The 20,545-nt window shown below is 39.5% G+C and overlaps 1 protein-coding gene across 2 annotated transcripts in view; it reads right to left on the bottom strand.

Moving 5' to 3' along the window:
- Positions 1–20,545, bottom strand: part of micall1a (MICAL-like 1a) — a 30,582-nt gene that overhangs the window by 3,123 nt on the left and 6,914 nt on the right. The window contains exons 2-15 of one of the 2 annotated variants that reach the window (XM_017692981.2): positions 16,383–16,431; positions 14,258–14,399; positions 13,132–13,232; positions 10,332–10,456; positions 8,788–9,395; positions 7,175–7,238; positions 6,549–6,988; positions 4,988–5,358; positions 3,393–3,527; positions 2,054–2,180; positions 1,651–1,741; positions 1,276–1,349; positions 250–364; positions 90–136 (exon numbers count right to left, since the gene is read on the bottom strand). In XM_017692981.2, the coding sequence (XP_017548470.1) occupies positions 90–136; positions 250–364; positions 1,276–1,349; positions 1,651–1,741; positions 2,054–2,180; positions 3,393–3,527; positions 4,988–5,358; positions 6,549–6,988; positions 7,175–7,238; positions 8,788–9,395; positions 10,332–10,456; positions 13,132–13,232; positions 14,258–14,399; positions 16,383–16,431 (2,489 nt within the window). Of the gene's footprint in view, positions 1–89; positions 137–249; positions 365–1,275; positions 1,350–1,650; positions 1,742–2,053; positions 2,181–3,392; positions 3,528–4,987; positions 5,401–6,548; positions 6,989–7,174; positions 7,239–8,787; positions 9,396–10,331; positions 10,457–13,131; positions 13,233–14,257; positions 14,400–16,382; positions 16,432–20,545 lie in introns of both variants that reach the window. The other variant, XM_017692980.2, reaches the window with a different exon arrangement.

Below are 20,545 nucleotides of genomic sequence, written 5' to 3' on the forward strand. Positions count from 1 at the left end.
GAATAAGAGACAAGACACAGCTTTTAAACACACACAGACCGACAGAAAAAGAGAAAAAGTGAATGAAAGAGAAATTGAGAAGCCCCGACCTTTCTTCTTCAGCATGGCTGCCACTAGCTTGTCCTCCTCCTCTTCCCTGAAGAAAAATAAAGATTATGACCCTGAGGTTAGGACTTACTTTTATCCACTTCAAATTGCCAGTTTGGAGTGACCTTGACAGTTGGATATGAAGGCACGGCAATTAATCACCTTTGTCTGTCCTGATCCATGCTGTTGATGATCTGGTTCCTCTGCTCGATGATGGTGACCAGCTCATCCATCAACTGCTTCTCCCTGTCTCGATCATCATCGCTCCACTCTTTCTCTGCCAGAGAGAAAGAGAAATTGCAAATGAATTAATGTCAAAAACACATTTCTTTAATTAGGAAGGAAAAAAAAAAACGTATCATAATTCTCTAAATGTATTTTCACGATAAATCTAACAATTTTGGCACAGATATAATTTACTAATAGTGCTATATTTAAAAACAATCAAAATGTACTTTGTCAAGAGTTTATTTCACACTGCACTGTGCAAAATCTAATTAAACGGGACTAATTACCACTCTTTATAGTGAAATACAGTTGGTCGGTGCTCATTCTGAAAGCAAAATGCTGAACAAATGTCTCACTGTTACAGCTAATGGTTAAAGTAGCATTCTGATAAAAATAAAGTGAATATATAAAAATAGAATTTCTAATGCATCAAGTAATTTGCAAGTTCTTTTTATCTGTGTTTTTGCTTATTTATGCTGCACAAACAAAACAAAAACCATCTGATGCTCAAAAACCTCATCAACAACATACTAGCTATAAGATCCAAAATCATGAGGAAGCCTCACACTGAGCTGCATGTCTGATGTGCCTCATCATTTAGAAATTAAGCCCTGATTGCTGCCCCATATATTAGTATACATGTATGGCATGAATGGTAACTTTATAGAAAAACAACATGGAATATTTGTAAATGGGCCTGTAATGGAAGTTTATATAACAAGATTTTTTTCCTAAGTAATTTTGGACCATTTCTGTTGGTCTATTCATCATAAAATTAAAACACAATGTAAAGGGTAACTGGGATTTTCAAATCTACAAGAAGTAAAATCTAACAAAAATGAAAAAAAAAAAAACAAAAACAAACAAACAAAAAAAACGCATGTACAAATGATTAAGTTGGACAGACAATTCAGTCACTCTGACTACATGTTGTTTGGGTGTTTCCCCACAAATGTCTACCTGGCTTGTTGAGGAGGCATCTCAGCTCATACTCCACATCTGCTTGCCTCTCCTCCAGATGCTGCTGCTTTGCCCTGAAGTTCAGAAACAAATCAGTTTTGACTTGCTTGATTGCCCCACTCGAAATAATAGTGATATTTTTCTAAACTAAATTTCAATTCTGTAACAATTTCCTCAAATAAATGTTTTGAAACCAAAATCTCTACAATCACTGAATGGATTTTAACCATAAAATTGTACACACAGGACTTTTACAGAAATAATCTTGAAGCCTGAACTTTGTGTGTTATTTGAAATGTGTATTATAAATTAGATTTTTCAAACTATTACACTGGCACAGTACATGAGTCTGTGCATGTGTGCTTAATGACTTACGTGTAGACCAGCTCTGCCTCTCTGCGCACCAGCAGGTGCTTCTCATGAATTAGAGTGAACCAGTCCACCAGCAGCCGTTCCTCATGTTCCTCTGAAATTCACCGAGAACCAGAAACAAGAGTTAAACTCTACAGCTCAGGTTGACTTTTACTGAGCTATATCAAATGCATCCAGTAGAGGGCATTGCAGAGATCAGTTCATTGGCATCTGGCATGGTGATTGTTGCAATTAATTGCTGATGGATCAGTTTATCCAATCTTTTGTAAAAATCAGAACAATTCTGACATACACATACACACACACACACACACACACACACACTTTTACCCCTCTGTATTTTGTCATTTCAATGAAAAGCGCTACATAAAGATCATTATGATTTTTTTTTCCATATATTCCTCACCGTTAGAGCAGTCCCTGAGTTTCTGCTCCAGCTCCACTCCTCTCTGCTCGAGCTCATCCAGCTGCCTCTCTAGTGCCCCCATCTCCACGTAGATGTCCTCTACAGGGATGTACTGATCCGACTGCACCTGCACGGTCAGTGAGAGGACACAGTAAGCACAGTCATAATATTTCTGATGTAACGGGGCTGTGACGTGGATAGGATTGTTCTAGAGTGAGCTTAGAAGGGCAGAAGAGGCCACTGCTGTGCTTTGGGCACCTTTATGACTCTCTCACTTACAGCAACGTTCTAACAATAGTGTTTTCTAATCGAGTCTTCAGGAAGATAAAAATGAACAATTGTGCACCGACTGTCAAACTTCACTGCAAACAGACACTCCAAACAGTCCTCAAGAATAACATATGGTCATCTCCTATGAAATTCAAACTCGTAGTGTTTAATCCTCTTATTAACACTGAGAAACTGCATTTAAATTCAGGGAGGTCCCAAATCATTATCAGAGCAGATTAAAGCATATTTTTACAGATCAGTGTCCCTTATATCTATTCCAATTCAATTACAATCGTTTCTCAAAGGGCCATTCCACTGACTTTTCAAAATTGCCCCTTGGTTCAGAGAACAATATTATACAGAGCTGTTTGATTTGAAATGCATTGGAGAGACACTTATAGAATTACTGCGTATATGAACCAGGGGTCAAAAAGACTTCAATACAACTATCTTTGATCATTTAACTTGTTACAAAATCCACCCAAAAAGCTTTATTTGGTTTTACTTTATGCTTTTATGTACCTCTGTCTTTTTTTTCTCTGTCTTTAAAAATACAATACAATATTTTACCCCATTAAGATCCATTTACACCTCTGTTGTAAAGGTGAGAAATGGATATTATCCTCTACTTGCACTGAAGCTTGTTGTCAGAAGTTAAAAAGCAGTCTAAATGTCTGTAAAACTATTTTAAAAGTGATTCATTATTTTTTTTTTTAAATCTTTTGATAACCACAATTTCAGTGCTTTAAGTCACCCACCTTTCATCAATATTTACATAAAATATGAAAGTACCACATTCAAGACTACTTAAAAAAGGTCATTTCAAAAAGTAGCCAAAAAACAGAAATGCAAAGTGTGCCATGGCATGCACAAACACAAAATAAAGTGATTTTACTGCAGCATCTTAATGTAGGCTTCTGCACTGTGTGACTGCCTTTTCTTCAAAATATAAATATCAGAGAAGACTCTGTATCGGACAATGCTCAATATTAAAGGATTTGGATCAAGACTGGCACAAAACAAAACTTATGCCTAGTCTGTCTTCTTTAAAAGGACTAAGGTGCAGTACCTTGCGTTTGATGAGGGGGAAGCCATGTCCAGGTGCAGGGGGGCGGGCAGGGCGAGGGCCTTTAGGGGGTCTGGACTGGGGAGAGGTGACCGTGGGGGAAGCCTTACGATTAAACGGATTCTCCTTACAGATCCGCTAAAGAGAGAGAGAGAAAAAGACAGGGGAAAAAAAAAAAAAAAAAAAAAAACGAGAAGAAGAAAGAGAATAAGACAGCAAGAGAGAGAGTTCAAAAGCAGACAGAAAAGGTAGCAGAAGATAGAAAAGAAAGAAAGAAAGAAAGAAAGAAAGAAAGGGAGAATAGAGAGCGGCAGACAGAAAAGGGATGAGAGATGGAGATTGATAGGGGTGAGAAAGAGAGGGAGAAGGAAAAGAATGTGAGAGCAGGAGTAAAAGAGACAGAGAGGAGAGAGGGGAGAGAAATATTTGCAGTTAGCCAAAATGCATACCTTAGAAACCTCACAGTTACTCCCTGGTCTGCCCACATCATTCATCACAGTCACCTTTGTAACTGTTTGCAAGAATGAGGTCACTGCGGTAATGTTAAAAACAAATTCATTTTATTCAACAACCACTGCTTTAGCAACGTAATCCTTTATCTTTTTGGATTTTGGATTTCAGACAACATGCATTTTCCAACAAAAACACAATACAAACAGACTGTTGTGCTAAATGTGTTTGTCATACAAAGAATTTTAGCTGAGGACAACAAAAAACAAAGTATACCGATAATTGCTATAAGTAATGATTATTTCCTTAACTGACTGATGAGTCTCTTACGATTTTGATTAATTGAGAAATTATTTAACTGTTATTTCTTATTTATAATACAATTATTTAATTAACAGAAAAGAACTGCAGTTCGAAGTCAAAATTTACATTAAATATTTAACATTAGACACAAAGCTGGAAAAAAGATTCTGAAATAATAAAGAAATAACACAAACAAATCTTACATGGCAGTCCATGTAAGACTGGGCCATTGGTAAGGTAGGTTGATTTTACAAGAACAATGCATTTTTCAAATTATTTTCCCTCTGATCATAAAGCCAAGCTGAATAAATACACTTCTGTGTGGTCAGTACTAACATGACTAAACCTGATATTACTGAACACAGAAACAGCTCGGTCACCAGCTATGGTAGGAATGCAGTTCTGAAGCATGCACAACACAGCAAAACAGCAATGACCACAGTATGCTGTCTTTGTTAAAAAGACATGGCTTTTCTGTTTAAAAATGTTTTTCAAAAGCTCATTTTTCAGTGACAGAAAATGCTGCTCCCCATCCTTCCAATGATGAGCACACTAGTGTACTTTGGCCTCCACCTTCATGATGTGTTGGACTGTTTCAGAAATTTCAGTTTCTCAGTCCCTGTTCCCACTCACATTAAGCAAGGTTGTCACCAGATGTTCTATGGGATTACATGGCATGGCAAGACTAGTCAGGAACTAGTCGCATGTCAAATTTCATATGCCTAACGCACAAATGTAAATCAGTAAATCAACCAAACGATCACTAGTAAGGCAGTAAAAAAGTAATTTTGTTTAAAAATGTTTTTATATAAGCTTCAAAAAGGCTAAATCGTAGTTTTGCTCACCTTACTGGGCGTGCTTGGTGGCTGTGAGGAAGGAGATCCAATCAGTGGACTAGGACCAGCTGGAGGGCGGGGCGGGGGCGGCCTAATACCTTTACCTCCTGCACTCCTATTGGTCTCTGGAGTGGCAGGAGCTGAACAGGTGTTAGTATGAGGCGGCAAGGGGGAAGGGCTTGGTGTGAGGCGGGACTGAAGCTCAGCTGAAGGCGGTGAGCTGGCAGAGCTGGGACTGTTAATTGATGGCTCTGATACGCTCTTGGTGAATGGATGTTCCTGCTCATTAGCCAAGGGCCGCCAGGGAGCCGCAGAGGTGCCGGTGGTTCTGGACAGGCCATGGTCCGAAGAAGAGGAAGAGAGACTCTCTGTGCTCAGAGCTGGAGAGGGACAGGCAGAGGAAGACTGAGAAGAAGGAAGAGCTGAAGGAATAGCAAGCAGACAACAGGGTGGAACAAGGGGATGACAGGAAAATGAATGACAAACATGGAGAGAGTGAGGGACAAGGATAACATTGTTGGACTCAACAGAATAAAGGCTGACTATTAATTCTATAATTGATTAACCTACCCTTTATTACAAGAGTAAATGCCTAATCTAATTCTTCTGCTTTCTATGGTTCCTCTTCCTTTGTAGATGTAAACATTTACAAGTTAGTTTCCCTTTAATAGTGCAACAAAACAATAGAAACCACCAAATCTAATTCCATGCTAACGGTAGTGTATAATGTATAACTGTAATGTATTAAAATAAGAGTGACTATGTATATCATATAAACATTATAGTATTAGAGTGTTTTTTAATAAACAAGAAATTCATAGCCGACATTCGCAACTACTTGAAGTCCTCCACGTACTGTGCAAAAGTGTGAGACCACCCTTCTTTTATCTAACTTCCAATCCAAATGGCCTTCAATTTTTTATTATTAATATTTATTTAATAGAAAATTAAAGAACACATTACAACTAAATATAATACAGATATGCAGAGATGGAAGTTGTTAAACTGTCTGCTTCTCACGATTTAAATAATCCCAAACATATTCAATGATGTTGAGGTCTGGACTCTGGGGTGGTCAGTCCATCCTTCAGCTTCTTTGTTTGATGTGTCTGGCTCCTTTTCTCAGTGAGGCTTCTTGAGCAGCTACAGGAACAGGAAGGATGGACAGAAACACCTCTGGATGTTTTCAGATCTGAAACAGCTTGATTTTCTCCTCTCTCTCAAAGATGAACGTTTTAAGTGCTGTTTATCTGATGGGGATAGTTTTGGTGGTCTACAAGGTCTCACATGGTTGTTACTTTTCTTTCCTTATGCAAGTGAATTATCTTACATCTAATCTGCTCAGGAATATTGTCTGAAAAATTTCTCTCTCGTACTTATTGGCTGTTTTGGTCTCCATCTTTTGCACAGTACTATAACTAAAAAAAACATTTAAAAAACAAGTTGATATGGAATTCAAGCAATCTATTAAAAAGGTACTATTATTCATCAAAATATTATAATTTACAAAATCTGCAATAAGAAACCCTGACTTCAGAACTGGCCTTTCTGGTCAGCAACAGTAACTGACCTGTAGAGGAAGATTTCGGGGCTTTAGGTGCCAGACGTTTTTTACTTCTGGCACTTCCTGGACTCCCAGAGGGGGCAGGGCTCCCTTTTCTGGGAGGAGTGTCTGCTCCAGTGACATCAGCAGCCTGGGTAATCCCGTACCATGGATGGACAGCGACCACAGAAGACGGGACCGACAAATCTGCATTCTCTGCCTGTGGCTCTTCATCATCATCATCAAAGGGATTAGGGGGTGAGGCTGGACGAGACCCATCCTCTTTCACAGAGGCAGCGGGGCGTGATTCTTCCTCCTTCACAGAAGGAACAGACCCAGCATGTGGAGGTGTAGCTGTACCAGTGGCAGAAGGAGGAGGCGGAGGAGGAGCCAATTTTTTCTTGGGCTCTGATTTGACAAGAGCCAGCCAGGGCGGATCTTTGGATTTAGGAGTGTCGGTGGATCGGCTGGAAATGAGTATGTGAAATGAACAATGGCAAAGAGGGAGGGGAGATCATAGCGACACATGAAGACGTTAACAAACAGTAAAAACAGAACCAAACAGGACAAACATAACCAAACAAGACGGACATGCAGTATGCATCAGGATTAATGCATCAATAGAAGGAAAAAGCATGGGACAGTGATCTCACCCAGCTGGCGAACACGACCTCTCCCGGGGTACTTGTGCATACGCTTTACGCTCACATTCACCTCCTGATTGAGAAAAAAGATTGTTGTTTATGTTAAAAACTGTCAAAAATTTGACACTTTGCCTTATTTTGAAATTTAAATTAAATTGAAGATTAATATAAGCAGCAATTTTATAAAATTCTGAGCATATTTGCTTCAACACACAGTCAAAGATGGGGACATGGGGTTGACTGATTGGGGATTGACTGAAAAAATTCAGCTCAAGAAAAAAACTGATTGAAATTATGACCTCCATCCTTAATATGGTAAATACAAGTTTTTCAGTCAGTTACAGATCACAGTCCTTCAAAATGTACTAAAACTTCAGCTGGATTAGCTATTGCACCACAGACTAACCATCCATTTGAAGTTGTTTTGCTGCTTTTAAACCCCATGTGTCAAACTTAAGGTCCGTGGGCCAAGTCAAATCCGTGGCACAGCTCTATTAAGCCCAAAAAATGATTTAAATGTTCTATTATTAGTCCATTTCACCCTGAGCTGCACTTGTGTCCCCAGCATGCACTGCAACATAATGTGCATTCTAATCCACTTTCTCCAACAACAATCTATGGGCCAGCAGTTACACAAAAAGAAAAGATACCTGGTTTCTAGTTCAAATAGGCTTTAAAAAAAAATCCACCTGTTGGAAACATTTAAAGAGGTTTAACAATTATCTGTACCTAATGTAGCCTAGTGTTTTATACAAAAAATACATTTGTATTTAAAATTATTTTTAATAGTTCAAGAATTCAGTGCCTATTTTGTTGTTTTGCTGTTGTAATTTTGCCATATTCTGATTAAACAAAGACCAACTGGGATCACACTACAGTGTTAAGTAAAATTAAAGAAAAACACAGCTGGCTCACGGATCTGTTGAGATTTTTTTAAACACTACATTTACCTTCAGTTCTGTTTTTCAGACAGCAGGTTTTGCCTGTAATGAAAGGCTCGTTATTTAAAGCCGTGTCAAACTAGCCAATGACGAGACAAACCTAAAACTATGAGACTCACTATGAGCTTGTACGCCAGTGATTCGAGACGCGACACAGATTTGTTACATAGAGATTTGAGACTCAAACTGGTCCCACTTGCCAAGGACTTCAGACTCGATTCTGATTGCTTGAAGTGACTTGTTAACATCTCTGCTTGGTATGAAGAGCAAGATGAAAAATGAAGCGTTTTTCCTATTGTTAAAAGCACATACTGAAACTCTCTTAACCCAAAGAGATAAAGTTTTGAGTGCTGATAAGTGCGGTATTGCTTTAAATAGTCACAAAAATTTTGTCTTTTTGCTTTTTTATCAAAACAAACCCTCCTTAGAAGGTAAAGTTTTTGTAAATCAAAACATATACTCAGTTCAAGTGGAAAAATTTGCTGCACTAAAAAAGGCAGGGTTTCATGTGCTGTCGGATGTCCTACTGTTCATCGGAATACTGCTTTTAAAATTCAGATAATTCCATTCATTCCATTTTGTAAATGCATAATTGAAGCCGCAGTGGAATTATGCCAGCTCAGTGCAGTACTCATCAGCACAATAATGGGAAAACCACAAATGAAAATAAGTAACACTCACCATTAACTGCAGGACTGTGGGAGGGTCTAGGTGGCCGAGGCCTGGGTACAGGACGCGCAGGAGGGGAGTGGTCAAAAACCCTTCGAGGGGCAGGCACTGGTCGACTTTCTTCCTCTGCACTCTTCACTGGGGTTGGGGGAAGGGCACCATTGGTTACCTCTGTTGTTGTTTTTTGCTGCTCATTCTCCTTTTCCTCTTCCTCTTCCTCTTCATCAGACTCATCAAAAGGATTTGGAGGACTGGAGGGGCGGGGTTCAGTCTCATCCTTTGAGCTATTCTCAGCTTCTGCTTTTTCCTCTACCCCTCCTTTCTCATTCTGTACTTGTTCATTTTCTCTCTCCAGGGTGTTTGTTTTGAGAGAATCCACAGATGGAGCGATATTGTTGACTTCAGCATGACATGGAAGTGTGTTTTCCAAACTTCCTCCACTGGGAGGGATTATACGGCTTGTGTTTGGCACTATTGGGCCAACCTGCTTGCTCAGATCCAGACGACCGTTCTGACTGGCTGAAGAAGTCCTAGTAAAGTGGTGGGTGCAGACCAAGGACCCAGCATCTCCAAGGAGTTTGTAAGAGCCAGGTAACAAAGTGCTGCTGCATTCCCTACACCTGTAATTAAACAGGAAATAATAATATAATTATTATATTTGACAATATATTATATTTGATAATATATTATTATAATTTGACAACACAGTTATGACAGTAGGGTCTGACATGTGGACATCTACATTCACATATTATTATTGTTCAATACTGTAGACATTGTGACATTATGATCAATTCACCCAAGCCTATCTGACAGAATGAAATAACACTGTGATCTTGTGTGTGAAACAGGAAGCTGTGCATTTTAACACTTAAAAATGGAAGAATTATAAATAGTACTGTGCCATTACTGAAGTAGGATTGCCATGGCCAACACTTTAGTAACACATCAGAAATACAGAACAAGATTCTGTAAAATTTCTTTTACTGATTTCCATAATTTGATGCTTGTGATCATCCAGAAATAGATGGGAAAAAAAGTAAAAATAAACAAAATCAACGTTACTCTGCAAACGTTTATAAAAATATAAAAACAATTGCTTGGAAAAACACTATTGTTTGAATAAATGTGTTTTATATCATTTTCAAATTTCTCTCTGAGAAAGCCCAACATTATTTCAAGTTATCATCCAATGCTTGGTTTATGTTAAATCAAGAACGAATCTGGTGGATTTTGACAACAGCTGAGGGCACTGGGGAGAAGTCAGGAACCAAACTAGCTCACAATTTATTTACTACTTTCTGCTAGGGCTGTCATGATCATGATTTTTTACATTACATTTTTAAAAATAATAATGCAGAATCATGTTAAAATAATCAATTTAAATAAGGATGAATCTGAATGGTTTCCTTAAGAATCATAATCAAGCTCAATTCAAAGGTCAAAGATTTCACCATTTGAAGTCAGAGCTCTTACTCCTAATATTTCAGACCAAAGTTCCACAGCTGCCTTTCTCTGATGTTCAGCTTTCTTCTTGGAGAATCTGTTAGGCCTACCTGAAGCAGTTGCGATGGTACAGTCTGCCATCAACAAGGAATCTTTGCACCAGGTGAACATGCTTCCCACAGGCTGCACAGGTGCTGCTCAACGTGCTGCGTTTCGTCTGGACATCTGCATTCGACTGTGTAGGCGGGTCAGGAACCAGGACAGGGCATGAGTGGAGGGCAGGGGTGGAGGGAGAGGAAAAGGGGTGAGGGAGATCATATGGAGAGTCACGATCATGAATGGATTGACTTTATCTCTTTCTGTTGTTACGGAGATTCATCTGTAAAGATATTCACTAGATTGATATGTATTCATACAAAATAACTTATCATAATATTCATCACTATAAATAATTTATGCTTTTGTCAAAAATCACAGAGTTAACACTAATAAATGAGGAGTCAAAACGGGAGGATTAACATTCAACAGCCTCAGAGATCAAAAGGTTAGAAGGTTAAGAGACTGACCTAACTGATCTGAACAACCCCCCAATAGCCCCACCAATCCTACTGCCTAGGCACAGGGTCAGATGGGGGCAGGGAGGTCAAAGACGAACAGGAAGAGGAGGAAGAGGAAGAAAAGGGAGAAGAGCAAAGTTCCGTCTAAAGAAGGGCAAGGGGAAAGGGAAAGAACACGGAAGAGAGAGAGAGGATACAGAAGCTCTCTTTATGGGCTTTACAGGACAGAGCTGCAAAACTGTGCTTACAAAATTACTAAGCAGTGGTTTCTAAAGCAGTCTTCCAGACTCCCGGCTAATACACGTTTTCGCTTTATCCAAGCCCTAGTAACCTCAGTAAGGTGTGTTCAGAAGACGAACAGAGCAAAAGCACTGACTATACTGCTTCTTCGGCTTGGATGCATGGTTCTAAGAATAAACTTTCACCAATATAGAAGTTGTACACTATGTGTATGGTCTTAAAAACTATTCTTCACATTCAAATATCACATTTACAACAAAGCAGTTGATCTCAAACAGGTCTTCAAAAAACAAGAAAACTGATTACTGGCTGTAGGAATCAGGCAAAAACATGAACTAGAGGTCCATGAGGAGCAGCTGAAGTATCACTGCTTTAACAGATCTGAAAATCTAAAGCAGCATGTCTACAATTATGCACACACTTCTGTTTCAGCGCAGCATTTGCTGTGCACTGAAGACAGCATAAAATTACCTCAAGTTTATTTTTAAATGTATTTACACTGCTCCTTCACCACCTTTTTGGAATGACATTTACACATCCACAGTAAATCAGATGTATGTAACTCATAATATATACTCATGAACTGTGAATCAATTGGCCCACATTAGCCAACGAAATATTACATTTTGCTAAGCTTTGGGGTGCAAAAGAGACTATAAATCCTTCTCTACACTTCCAAATGATGAGATTTCTTTCAAGGGTTAACTGAACCTTTTACTTAGGCCTTTACTCTTGTGGTCATCTCTACAAACTAGCACAACTTGCACCAAAATAAAAAAGAATGGGATATTCCTGAATGTCCATGGACATTTAAGCAAAATGCCACACATTTGACTATACAGCTGTTTCACGTTGTTAATATCCATTGTTTAGTCCACTTCCTATAGTATTTCCGCTTCTATGGCAGGTTCAATGATACGTTAGTGCCAAGCAAACAGTGCTGTGCACCGACTTACCCACCATGTGCTTAGTAGTACTTGTGGTAAATTAAAAACTACTCTAGCTCAAAAATTGAAATTTGAAGTTTATAAGACACACATGTAAGCTTCTTTACTCTGTATGTTGCAGTTTTTCAGTGATTATTCCAGCTTAAAGCCTGACTCTTAATATAATTAGAGGAGGTTGTTAACATGTTAAATGTACATATAATGTACATACAGTACATTAAGTGTGGTTTCGGGCCTTTTACTTCAAATGCTAAAAAAATGTTGGGATATGTGTATTCTTGGAAAACCAAAAACATTCCCAGTAAATGTTCCAAATTCACAGTTTTTCTTGGGCTTGTAAACGTAAGGCTGCGTAACAGCAAAACTATTTCCATGTTGGGCCATGCTTGAGCCTAAATTGGACAGTTACAATTGACAAAGAGGCTGGTAAGTGTAGGAGTTGTGAAATATACTTTGAGGTTCACATTCACTCAGCAAAGTGAAAAAGCTGACAAGATAAGATAATACACAACCCTAAGACAGTTTTGGAAACATTTTGGAGGGTATTTTTTGCACTTTTGAAAAAGCAGGAAGAAGGTTTCAAAAATTGATTAAAAAATACATCAGCAGAATACTGAATTCTGATCAGTACTCTTGTTCAGACATCTGATACTAATGTGTTAATATTTCAAGTTCTTTTGAAAATACTAAAAAAATATCAAGTGAATACTAAATCAAAAATATCAATAAGACCAACTCTCTCTGATCCCAGGTTTACAGATATTATAACAGGAAAGAACCTTTCACCCATCTCCTGTTCCATCCCATACTCCCTGAGGCGATCTGATATTTCATTAGCGAGTAGAGCATCTGCACTGGCTTTTAGGCTATATTAGTCCTCATTCTGAGTACATGGACTTGGGCCAGACATAGGCCTGCCCATTCTTTCTGCATCTTTGCTGGGACATGTTCCAAGAAACACCTCTTGGGACATAATACCATCCAACACTTCACACACCATCAGTCAATCTCTGTTAAATACAAGCATTGTTTCTGTAAGCAAGCATTTTCTGTGAGCCTGCATGCAGAAGGCTGTTATTACTGCAGTAAGCAGAAAAACCCCTCTATGACTCAGAAAGTATAATATTTACATGCGGACTGCAATCATAAACACAGTCTCTCCCTACCTCAGCCTGGGAGGTTCTGTCTTCTAGAGGAGTGGAAGGTCTCTTTACTGCTGGTTCAATGTGGCTGGTACTACCGGGCCTCTTCATACAGGGAGGATTAGCTGAAGAGGAAAAAACATTATGTCTGAGAGTCAAGACCAAAGTTTACATCTTAATTTGACTGAACTTGTTACATATTCACCTCATTCCACTTTATATTTTAGACAAAACTTTAAAATGATTCTATGTTTTAAAACAGAGTTTTAAGCTGTTTGTGTATTAGCATTTGCATAGTTCAACATATTTGTTGGAACAGAATCTCTCAAAAATGGCAATATTAAAACAGAAGGAAAAAGCATTCTTAACGTTTAATGTAATTTAAGGTGTTACTCTTTGACCATGTCTAATCATGATTCAAATCAGGATAAAATGATGTTTCACATCATGATAAAAATGAAGAACTACAAACATGGAGGTACAATATTTTGTTCTGATAGAAACGATATGCTGTCCTTTAAGCTTAATATATGCAACATCAGAAGTTATGATTTTATCGCACTTGATTAATTTACACTGACATAGAAAGTGTCATAAAGGGCTACATAAAACATAACTAACACAGATACACACACACTATCTAAGCCGCTTATCCCCCTGGGTGGCGGTGGGTGCTTGAGCCTATCCCAGCATTCACTGGGTGGAAAGCAGGTAGCATCCTACACAGTTAATTAACACAGATATTATATACCATATTCTATACTTAGATTCTACATTTATATTCTATAATCTTTATTTTTAAAATGTAATTGACCTATAAACATAATCATGGCTCCACCCAATTTGCCTGTTGGCCTCATTCTGTCTCATTCAGCCTAATGAGATACTGTCTACTGTTTGTCCTGATAGGAAAAAAAGCTCTGAAGTTAATGTTATCTGATGCTATGCAATGGAGTCAGATCACATTAAGAGTCACCTCCAGTTTTCCTGGTTGAAATGCTTCAGAAATTTGGCAACACACATCAATAATGTACTTCAACCTGAATTAGAACCAATTCTGATAAAGCATAACTAACATGGGTGCAGAGTTTTGAGTATTTATGTAACTGTGAGTAAGTAAAACAACCCTTGTGCAGTGATGTCCACTTACCGTGAGATTTGTTAGTGAAGAAGTTGTAGTACTGCGAGACGTAGGTGATGATACTGAGACGGTCAGGCACTTTCATATTCTCCATGTCCTCTGGGTCCAACAGGGCTGGAATACCCAGCTCTCTCTCCGCCACCTCAAACGCCTGCGAAAGGGAAGAGTGTGACGGTTACATTAAATGAAAGAAAGAGATAAATAGGGGCGCCAAGAGGAATTCTGGGCCACCTGAAAATGCTATGCAGATGAAATTCAGCCATGAAATGATGAAGATATTGTGGTCTTAATTCAGACTTTCTCAGGCCAAGAGACAGAACTGGAGGCTTTGAATATGTACTGGACATTGGACAATTGCCTACTTTGGGTTCACTTCTTGATTAAATCTTTAAATTTTAGTGATAAAGAGAACATGATATCCAAACACAAGCACACAAGTTATTTATTTGGGCTGTATATTGGCAAGAAACTGCCGATACAATATGTATCATGATACAGGGGTTATGATTCAGAATATGGCATCATATTGTGATTTTTTATATCTAATTTTATGATTAGTGTCATAGTATTAAAAAACACTGTTGTTAAATAAATAAATACATCTAACAGGAGCTCCAGTATATCTTCATGAGCCATTTCTACCTCAGAAAAACAGGGTGAAATTCTGTATCTCCCAATTTAGTTGTTCGTTTTTTGACAGCACATTTATTTGAATTACAAATGTCTTGTTCTTCTTACAGACATTGACTGTGCTAAACCACTGAGCCTTGGTAACGGTGATGGCTGCTGGCACTATATTTAAAACTAGTTCTTAATTATTATCTAACAAATAAAGTGTTTCTGTTAGGAATTTTTCAAAATGACTTAAAGTCACATGCAATAAACAAACAAACAAACAAACAAACATGAGGGGCTCAATTCAGGGACTTTAAAATCACCGCACTCTTCCACCCTCTTACTGCACCCCTTTTATTTACATACAGGGAGGGAGGGAGAGTAAAAAGGCAAAAGAAAGCTAGCTTTATGTCCAAAAGGAAATGTAGACACAGTATGCATGATATACCACAGAAACGTTGTCAACACTAAACTGGTCAGTCAGGTCTATTGCAAATTGCTTTAGTTAGCTCAGAACGTCTACTTCTACTTTTAAAACAGATCTCAAAGAATGGCCCATGTTTGTTTTATTCCTTTCATTAGTGCCGTGTTGACTCACCACACTCTCGCCTTATGAGCTCCTATTTCTCATGAGGTTCTCACTGTGACGAGAGGAAGTTTACCTACGAAACTGCCAAAGCTTTCAGGGGAACTGATAAGAAAGGTGAACCATGGTAATGTTATTTAATTCGGATAATGACTGGCTCTGACACGGTCACACACTGTGACTGCTGGTCAGCAGGTTTAGCCTTACTTCGAGGCTAAGTAACAGTAAAACAATTGGTGTCTACTTACTTAACTGAGCTGTGTCCCTTTAGCAACATCACAAAATCTATTTTAACAAGATTTATACTTTATATAGTAGTGCAAATGCATCCTACATAAAGAGACAGGAGTGGATATTTATTAATGTATCATAATATAATTAATGTGTTGAATGATCCACATTACACGTTTAAAAGAATATTCACCCGAAAAACACTAATGAATCTATATAAGAATGAAAGTAAATGGGGGGGCAACTAAATAACTGTTCCTTGCAAGTTTTCATTTACTATTAAGTTTGCATTTTTAGATAAAGTATTCAGACAGAGGCTGAGTAATGAAAAACATGTAAGATGAACAAAAGTTATGTTTATGATACAAAGCAGTTTTCAAGGTGTCTCTTGAGGAAAAACCTGTCCAAATGCTGTCAAATTTCAGAGACATTTAGGAATAGGATAAGATGGCCTAAAGCATGTTCTACTAGAATCTGTTTAACTGCATTTTCCCCTTTTTAGGCTGCAGCAAGTTATTCACTATTGCTGAAAATACCAGACCCACAGCTAAGCTCAGAGCAGCAAAACACTCAGAAAAGTGTGAGACATCAACAACAACATAAACCCTAGGGTTTAACTATGATGTCACCATGCAGCAACCTTTAATTTCCACATCATTTATGGTCATCACGGCAAAATAAGTAGCTGAGGGTGATACTCACCAGCTGGTTGTTTTCATAGACATTTTCTTTGGAGAGGGAGTCAAAGTCTCTGCAGCACAACAAAAAGTGAGTGGGAAAAAAGATCACCATTAGAAACATGATAAACTGTGATATTCTACCATCATAATGCACTAAAGCCACTTTACCTGGTCTTCATCATAACCCTTATTACTGAAAAATTCTAAACACTAAGGATAAATGACTTGGCCGTGCATGGAGGAATACATAATACTGTGGTTAATACTGGCTGCTCTGCTCAGCAAAAATAAGAACATTTCACTTGGCAGAGCTTGGGGTTTAGGTTTTTTCCTAAGAGAAATCACCACCACTAAAGAAATAATGAGATAATTTGTCTCTACTAAGAAAGAGAATCCAACATATTTCCATGCATAAATCCTACTCTTTTAAAATTGGCTGTCTCGTACGCTGAAACCCACAAAGATACGTGCTCATTTCACATTCATGGTCAGCAGCTAGGAAAAGACAAACAACCAGTATTAACTCCTTAAATTCCCACTTGTATTATGTCTCAAGGCTTCATTATTAGGCTTTGTTACTCAGCAATTATGTTAAAAAACTGCAAGTCAGGACCCACCGGTAACTCGTGGCTGCTTAAGAAGCATCAGCTCATAACCATAAATAAATTAGCTCCTTTGAACTGATGACCACTGGATGTCCAAGTCAGTCTGCACAGCTTGTCTGATCCACTCATCTACATTACAATCAGTAAGTTTGGAAGCTAAACTAACTTTCTTAAAATTATCATGGTGTGTTATTTTTTTTTTTCACACAGATAAAACAGTTAAGTTTGTTAAGATTGAACAAAAAGGTTTAACAATATACCTGCAGCAACAGTGTGCAAACGTTCTGCACACAATGAATTATTAAATGATTATTAATATCCGCAATCGCCCACTTCAACCACATATAACATCTGCCTGCACCTGCAAAATCTAGCGTAGTTCTTGCCCACACCTACCAACAAAATCTACTGTTGTTGCCTGTAACCGCCTGCAAAAACGAGTTTCATTCTTGCTCACAAAAAAATCTAGCATCATTCCTGCCCACACCTGCTCGCATGATTTAGTTCCATTCTTGCCTTCACTCACAAGATCTAGCATCATCCTTGCCCGTTACCACCAGCTAAGTCTAAGGCTGCTCACGTTCCCACTCACCCATAAAATCCAGTTAATGCTCTTGCCCTAACCCATCAGGCGCCTACTTTACACCACACGGCTGCAAAATCTAGTGCCGTCCACAAAATCTATAGTTGTAGCTGCCCGTGGCCACCCGCAAACTCTGGCGCCGTTCCTGGCCGCCGCCACCCGCAAACTCTGGCGCCGTTCCTGGCCGCCGCCACCCGCAAACTCTGGCGCCGTTCCTGGCCGCCGCCACCCGCAAACTCTGGCGCCGTTCCTGCCCGCCGCCACCCGCAAACTCTCTGGCGCCGTTCCTGGCCGCCGCCACCCGCAAACTCTGGCGCCGTTCCTGCCCGCCGCCACCCGCAAACTCTGGCGCCGTTCCTGCCCGCCGCCACCCGCAAACTCTGGCGCCGTTCCTGCCCGCCGCCACCCGCAAACTCTGGCGCCGTTCATGCCCGCCGCCACCCGCAAACTCTGGCGCCGTTCCTGCCCGCCGCCACCCGCAAACTCTGGCGCCGTTCCTGCCCGCCGCCACCAGCAAACTCTGGCATCGTTCCTGCCCATGGACACCCGCAAACTCTGGCGTCGTTCCTGCACGCCGCCACCCGCAAACCCTGGCGTCGTTCCTGATCACGGCAACCCACAAACTCTGGCGTCGTTCCTGCCCATGCCCATGGCCACAAAATCTAGCATCTTCTTGTCTGCATCCACCTGCAAAATCTAGAATTGTTCCAGCCCACAGCCACCAGCAAAATCTAGTGTCATTCCTACATGTATCTGCCTGATACAGATACTGAACAGGCACTGTTCTTGCTCACAGCTGCCCGCAAAATCTAGAATAATTTCTGCCTGCAACCACTCAAACCACATCATGGCCAAGTGCAACAAGGCTAAATAAAACTGTGAGAAATCGCACATGGCATCATCTCCATAAACTGACCAATAGCCAGGTAAAGATCTGAAATGAGTCAATCCAAAAACTATGGCTGACAAGTCAAAGATGGACCAAAAATGTAGGATGCATTTGATCAGCAAAGCTAGGACAAACAACAGGGGACATTTTGCTTTACCTGCTGTGCACACCCCACTCTGAGAAGTAAGCAGCAACATTAACTACAAAAGCAACCAATAAAACCTCAAATTCCTTGCTCACATGATATGTCAGTGTGCTTAAAAAACATATATTTTATACAGAAATAAAAGACAGATGCTAGTCAGTGGTTTAATGACCTTTGTTGAGAGTTAGCACATCAGCTCATGGCTTAATGCTAACTGAAACCTGAGCAAACCTGTGAACATGTAAGCAGAAAGGAAGTGTGTATGTGTGTGTGTGAGGAAAGTGCGAGAAATACACAGACAGATACTTGGTGACAAGATATTTGCAAAACATGGTTGAAAGTCACACCATTTAAATAGAATAGGCTACATTCGCTCTCTCTCCCCAAAAAAAGCTTAACTACAAGCCCAACATTTGTTAAGCCCTAAGCAGAAAGTGGTTTCAAAACACATCTACAGCTGACAGAATAAAAAAATGTACAATGTAAAAACACTGTAGTAAAAGCAAAATCTAAATCTAGCCTCACACAGCAACAGACCCTGTGCTTGGATCAGAGTGCCTGGTGTTAACAACAGAGTGCTTGGCCTAAACAATGGCCTCTCTGTGTGGCTAATGGAACGCACGAGTGTGCCGACGCGCTAAGCTGCACTGCAATACGTAACCCCAGCCGACAGCAGCACGCTGCTATTTCCTACTGCAACTGTCTCAAAGCTGCCGGCTGCTGCCATAACACTCAGCCTCTATGGCCTCGTCCTTAAAAGAAAGCAGGATCTACTGTACTGCCTGAATCAGCTGCTGTGACACAAGTGGTCACAAAACATCTGTGCAACTCCAACACATGAATAAAATGCAGGCCCCCAATCTCTAACGCACTGATTATTAACAATGCATCCAATAACACACAGCCTGGAGTTATCACTAGATAAGAATGTCGACTTTAATGTTAATACCTAGAGAGGCACAATAATACATTATATGAAACCGTGAGTATTGGCTGATATTGATATATTTTTTCTGTAAAAACCACTAAGCTTTAAAATGAGCTGTTTTCATTTGATGTGCTTCACTTAACATGAGGATCTAAAACTACTCAATCACTCTTAACTTCACAGCAAGAGCTAAACGGCCAACGACACCACATCACACAATGCGTGTCCCATTTCTGAATGGATTTGTTACAGGATCAGATCAGCATCATTTCCTTTTTCCTTCTGATATTCTAAACAGTTGATCTTGCCCTGATACAGATACCCAGTACTGAATCAATGCAAACACTACTAATACAAAGTGCTATAATGCTTGTTATCAAAATGATAAGGCACAAACTAGAAATACTGTTCATACTATACCTCATTCTCCAACCTTGTCTTTTCCACAAGCTGAAGGCATTTGTTTATGCTGTTCCTTTCCAACACTGGCTGTGTTCACATGCAATGATTTTTGCCGATCCAGTACAATGCATTCTGGTTAGAGATTAAGACTGAGGTTTATAAGGTTACTCTACTCAACAATCTGACAGAAAATCTTCATTTCCATGCACTCTGCAAGGAATCCAATCCAAAATAACGCACCGGTGTAAGGTACTACTTAGCGTAGATGTTACCATGACAGTGAGCATCATAAATATATTTCACATGTACTTAATAAAGAAGGGCGAGAGGAAGGCGTTGTATTCTGAGACACATAAGCTGGACACCCGTCCAACGGCTGTCTTTCAAATTTCAAAACGTCTCCTCTGCAGGTCAGTTTCTGCTCCCGACATGTTGAGTGCTATAAACTTTCACTATGATGCGAATTTACATGTGCTGAATGTACTTAAACTTTCCAACTGGGAATGTAATCAGATACAGGCATTTACATTTACTGTTACTTTTCTATTTAGCAGATTATTTAAAGCACGGTGGCACAACAACAGTCCTGGAGGACCAGTGTCTAGCACAGTTTGGTGATTTACCTTCTCTAAT

The sequence above is a fragment of the Pygocentrus nattereri genome, chromosome 30 (assembly GCF_015220715.1).
Source record: "Pygocentrus nattereri isolate fPygNat1 chromosome 30, fPygNat1.pri, whole genome shotgun sequence".
In the NCBI taxonomy this organism is placed as follows: Eukaryota; Metazoa; Chordata; class Actinopteri; order Characiformes; family Serrasalmidae; genus Pygocentrus; species Pygocentrus nattereri.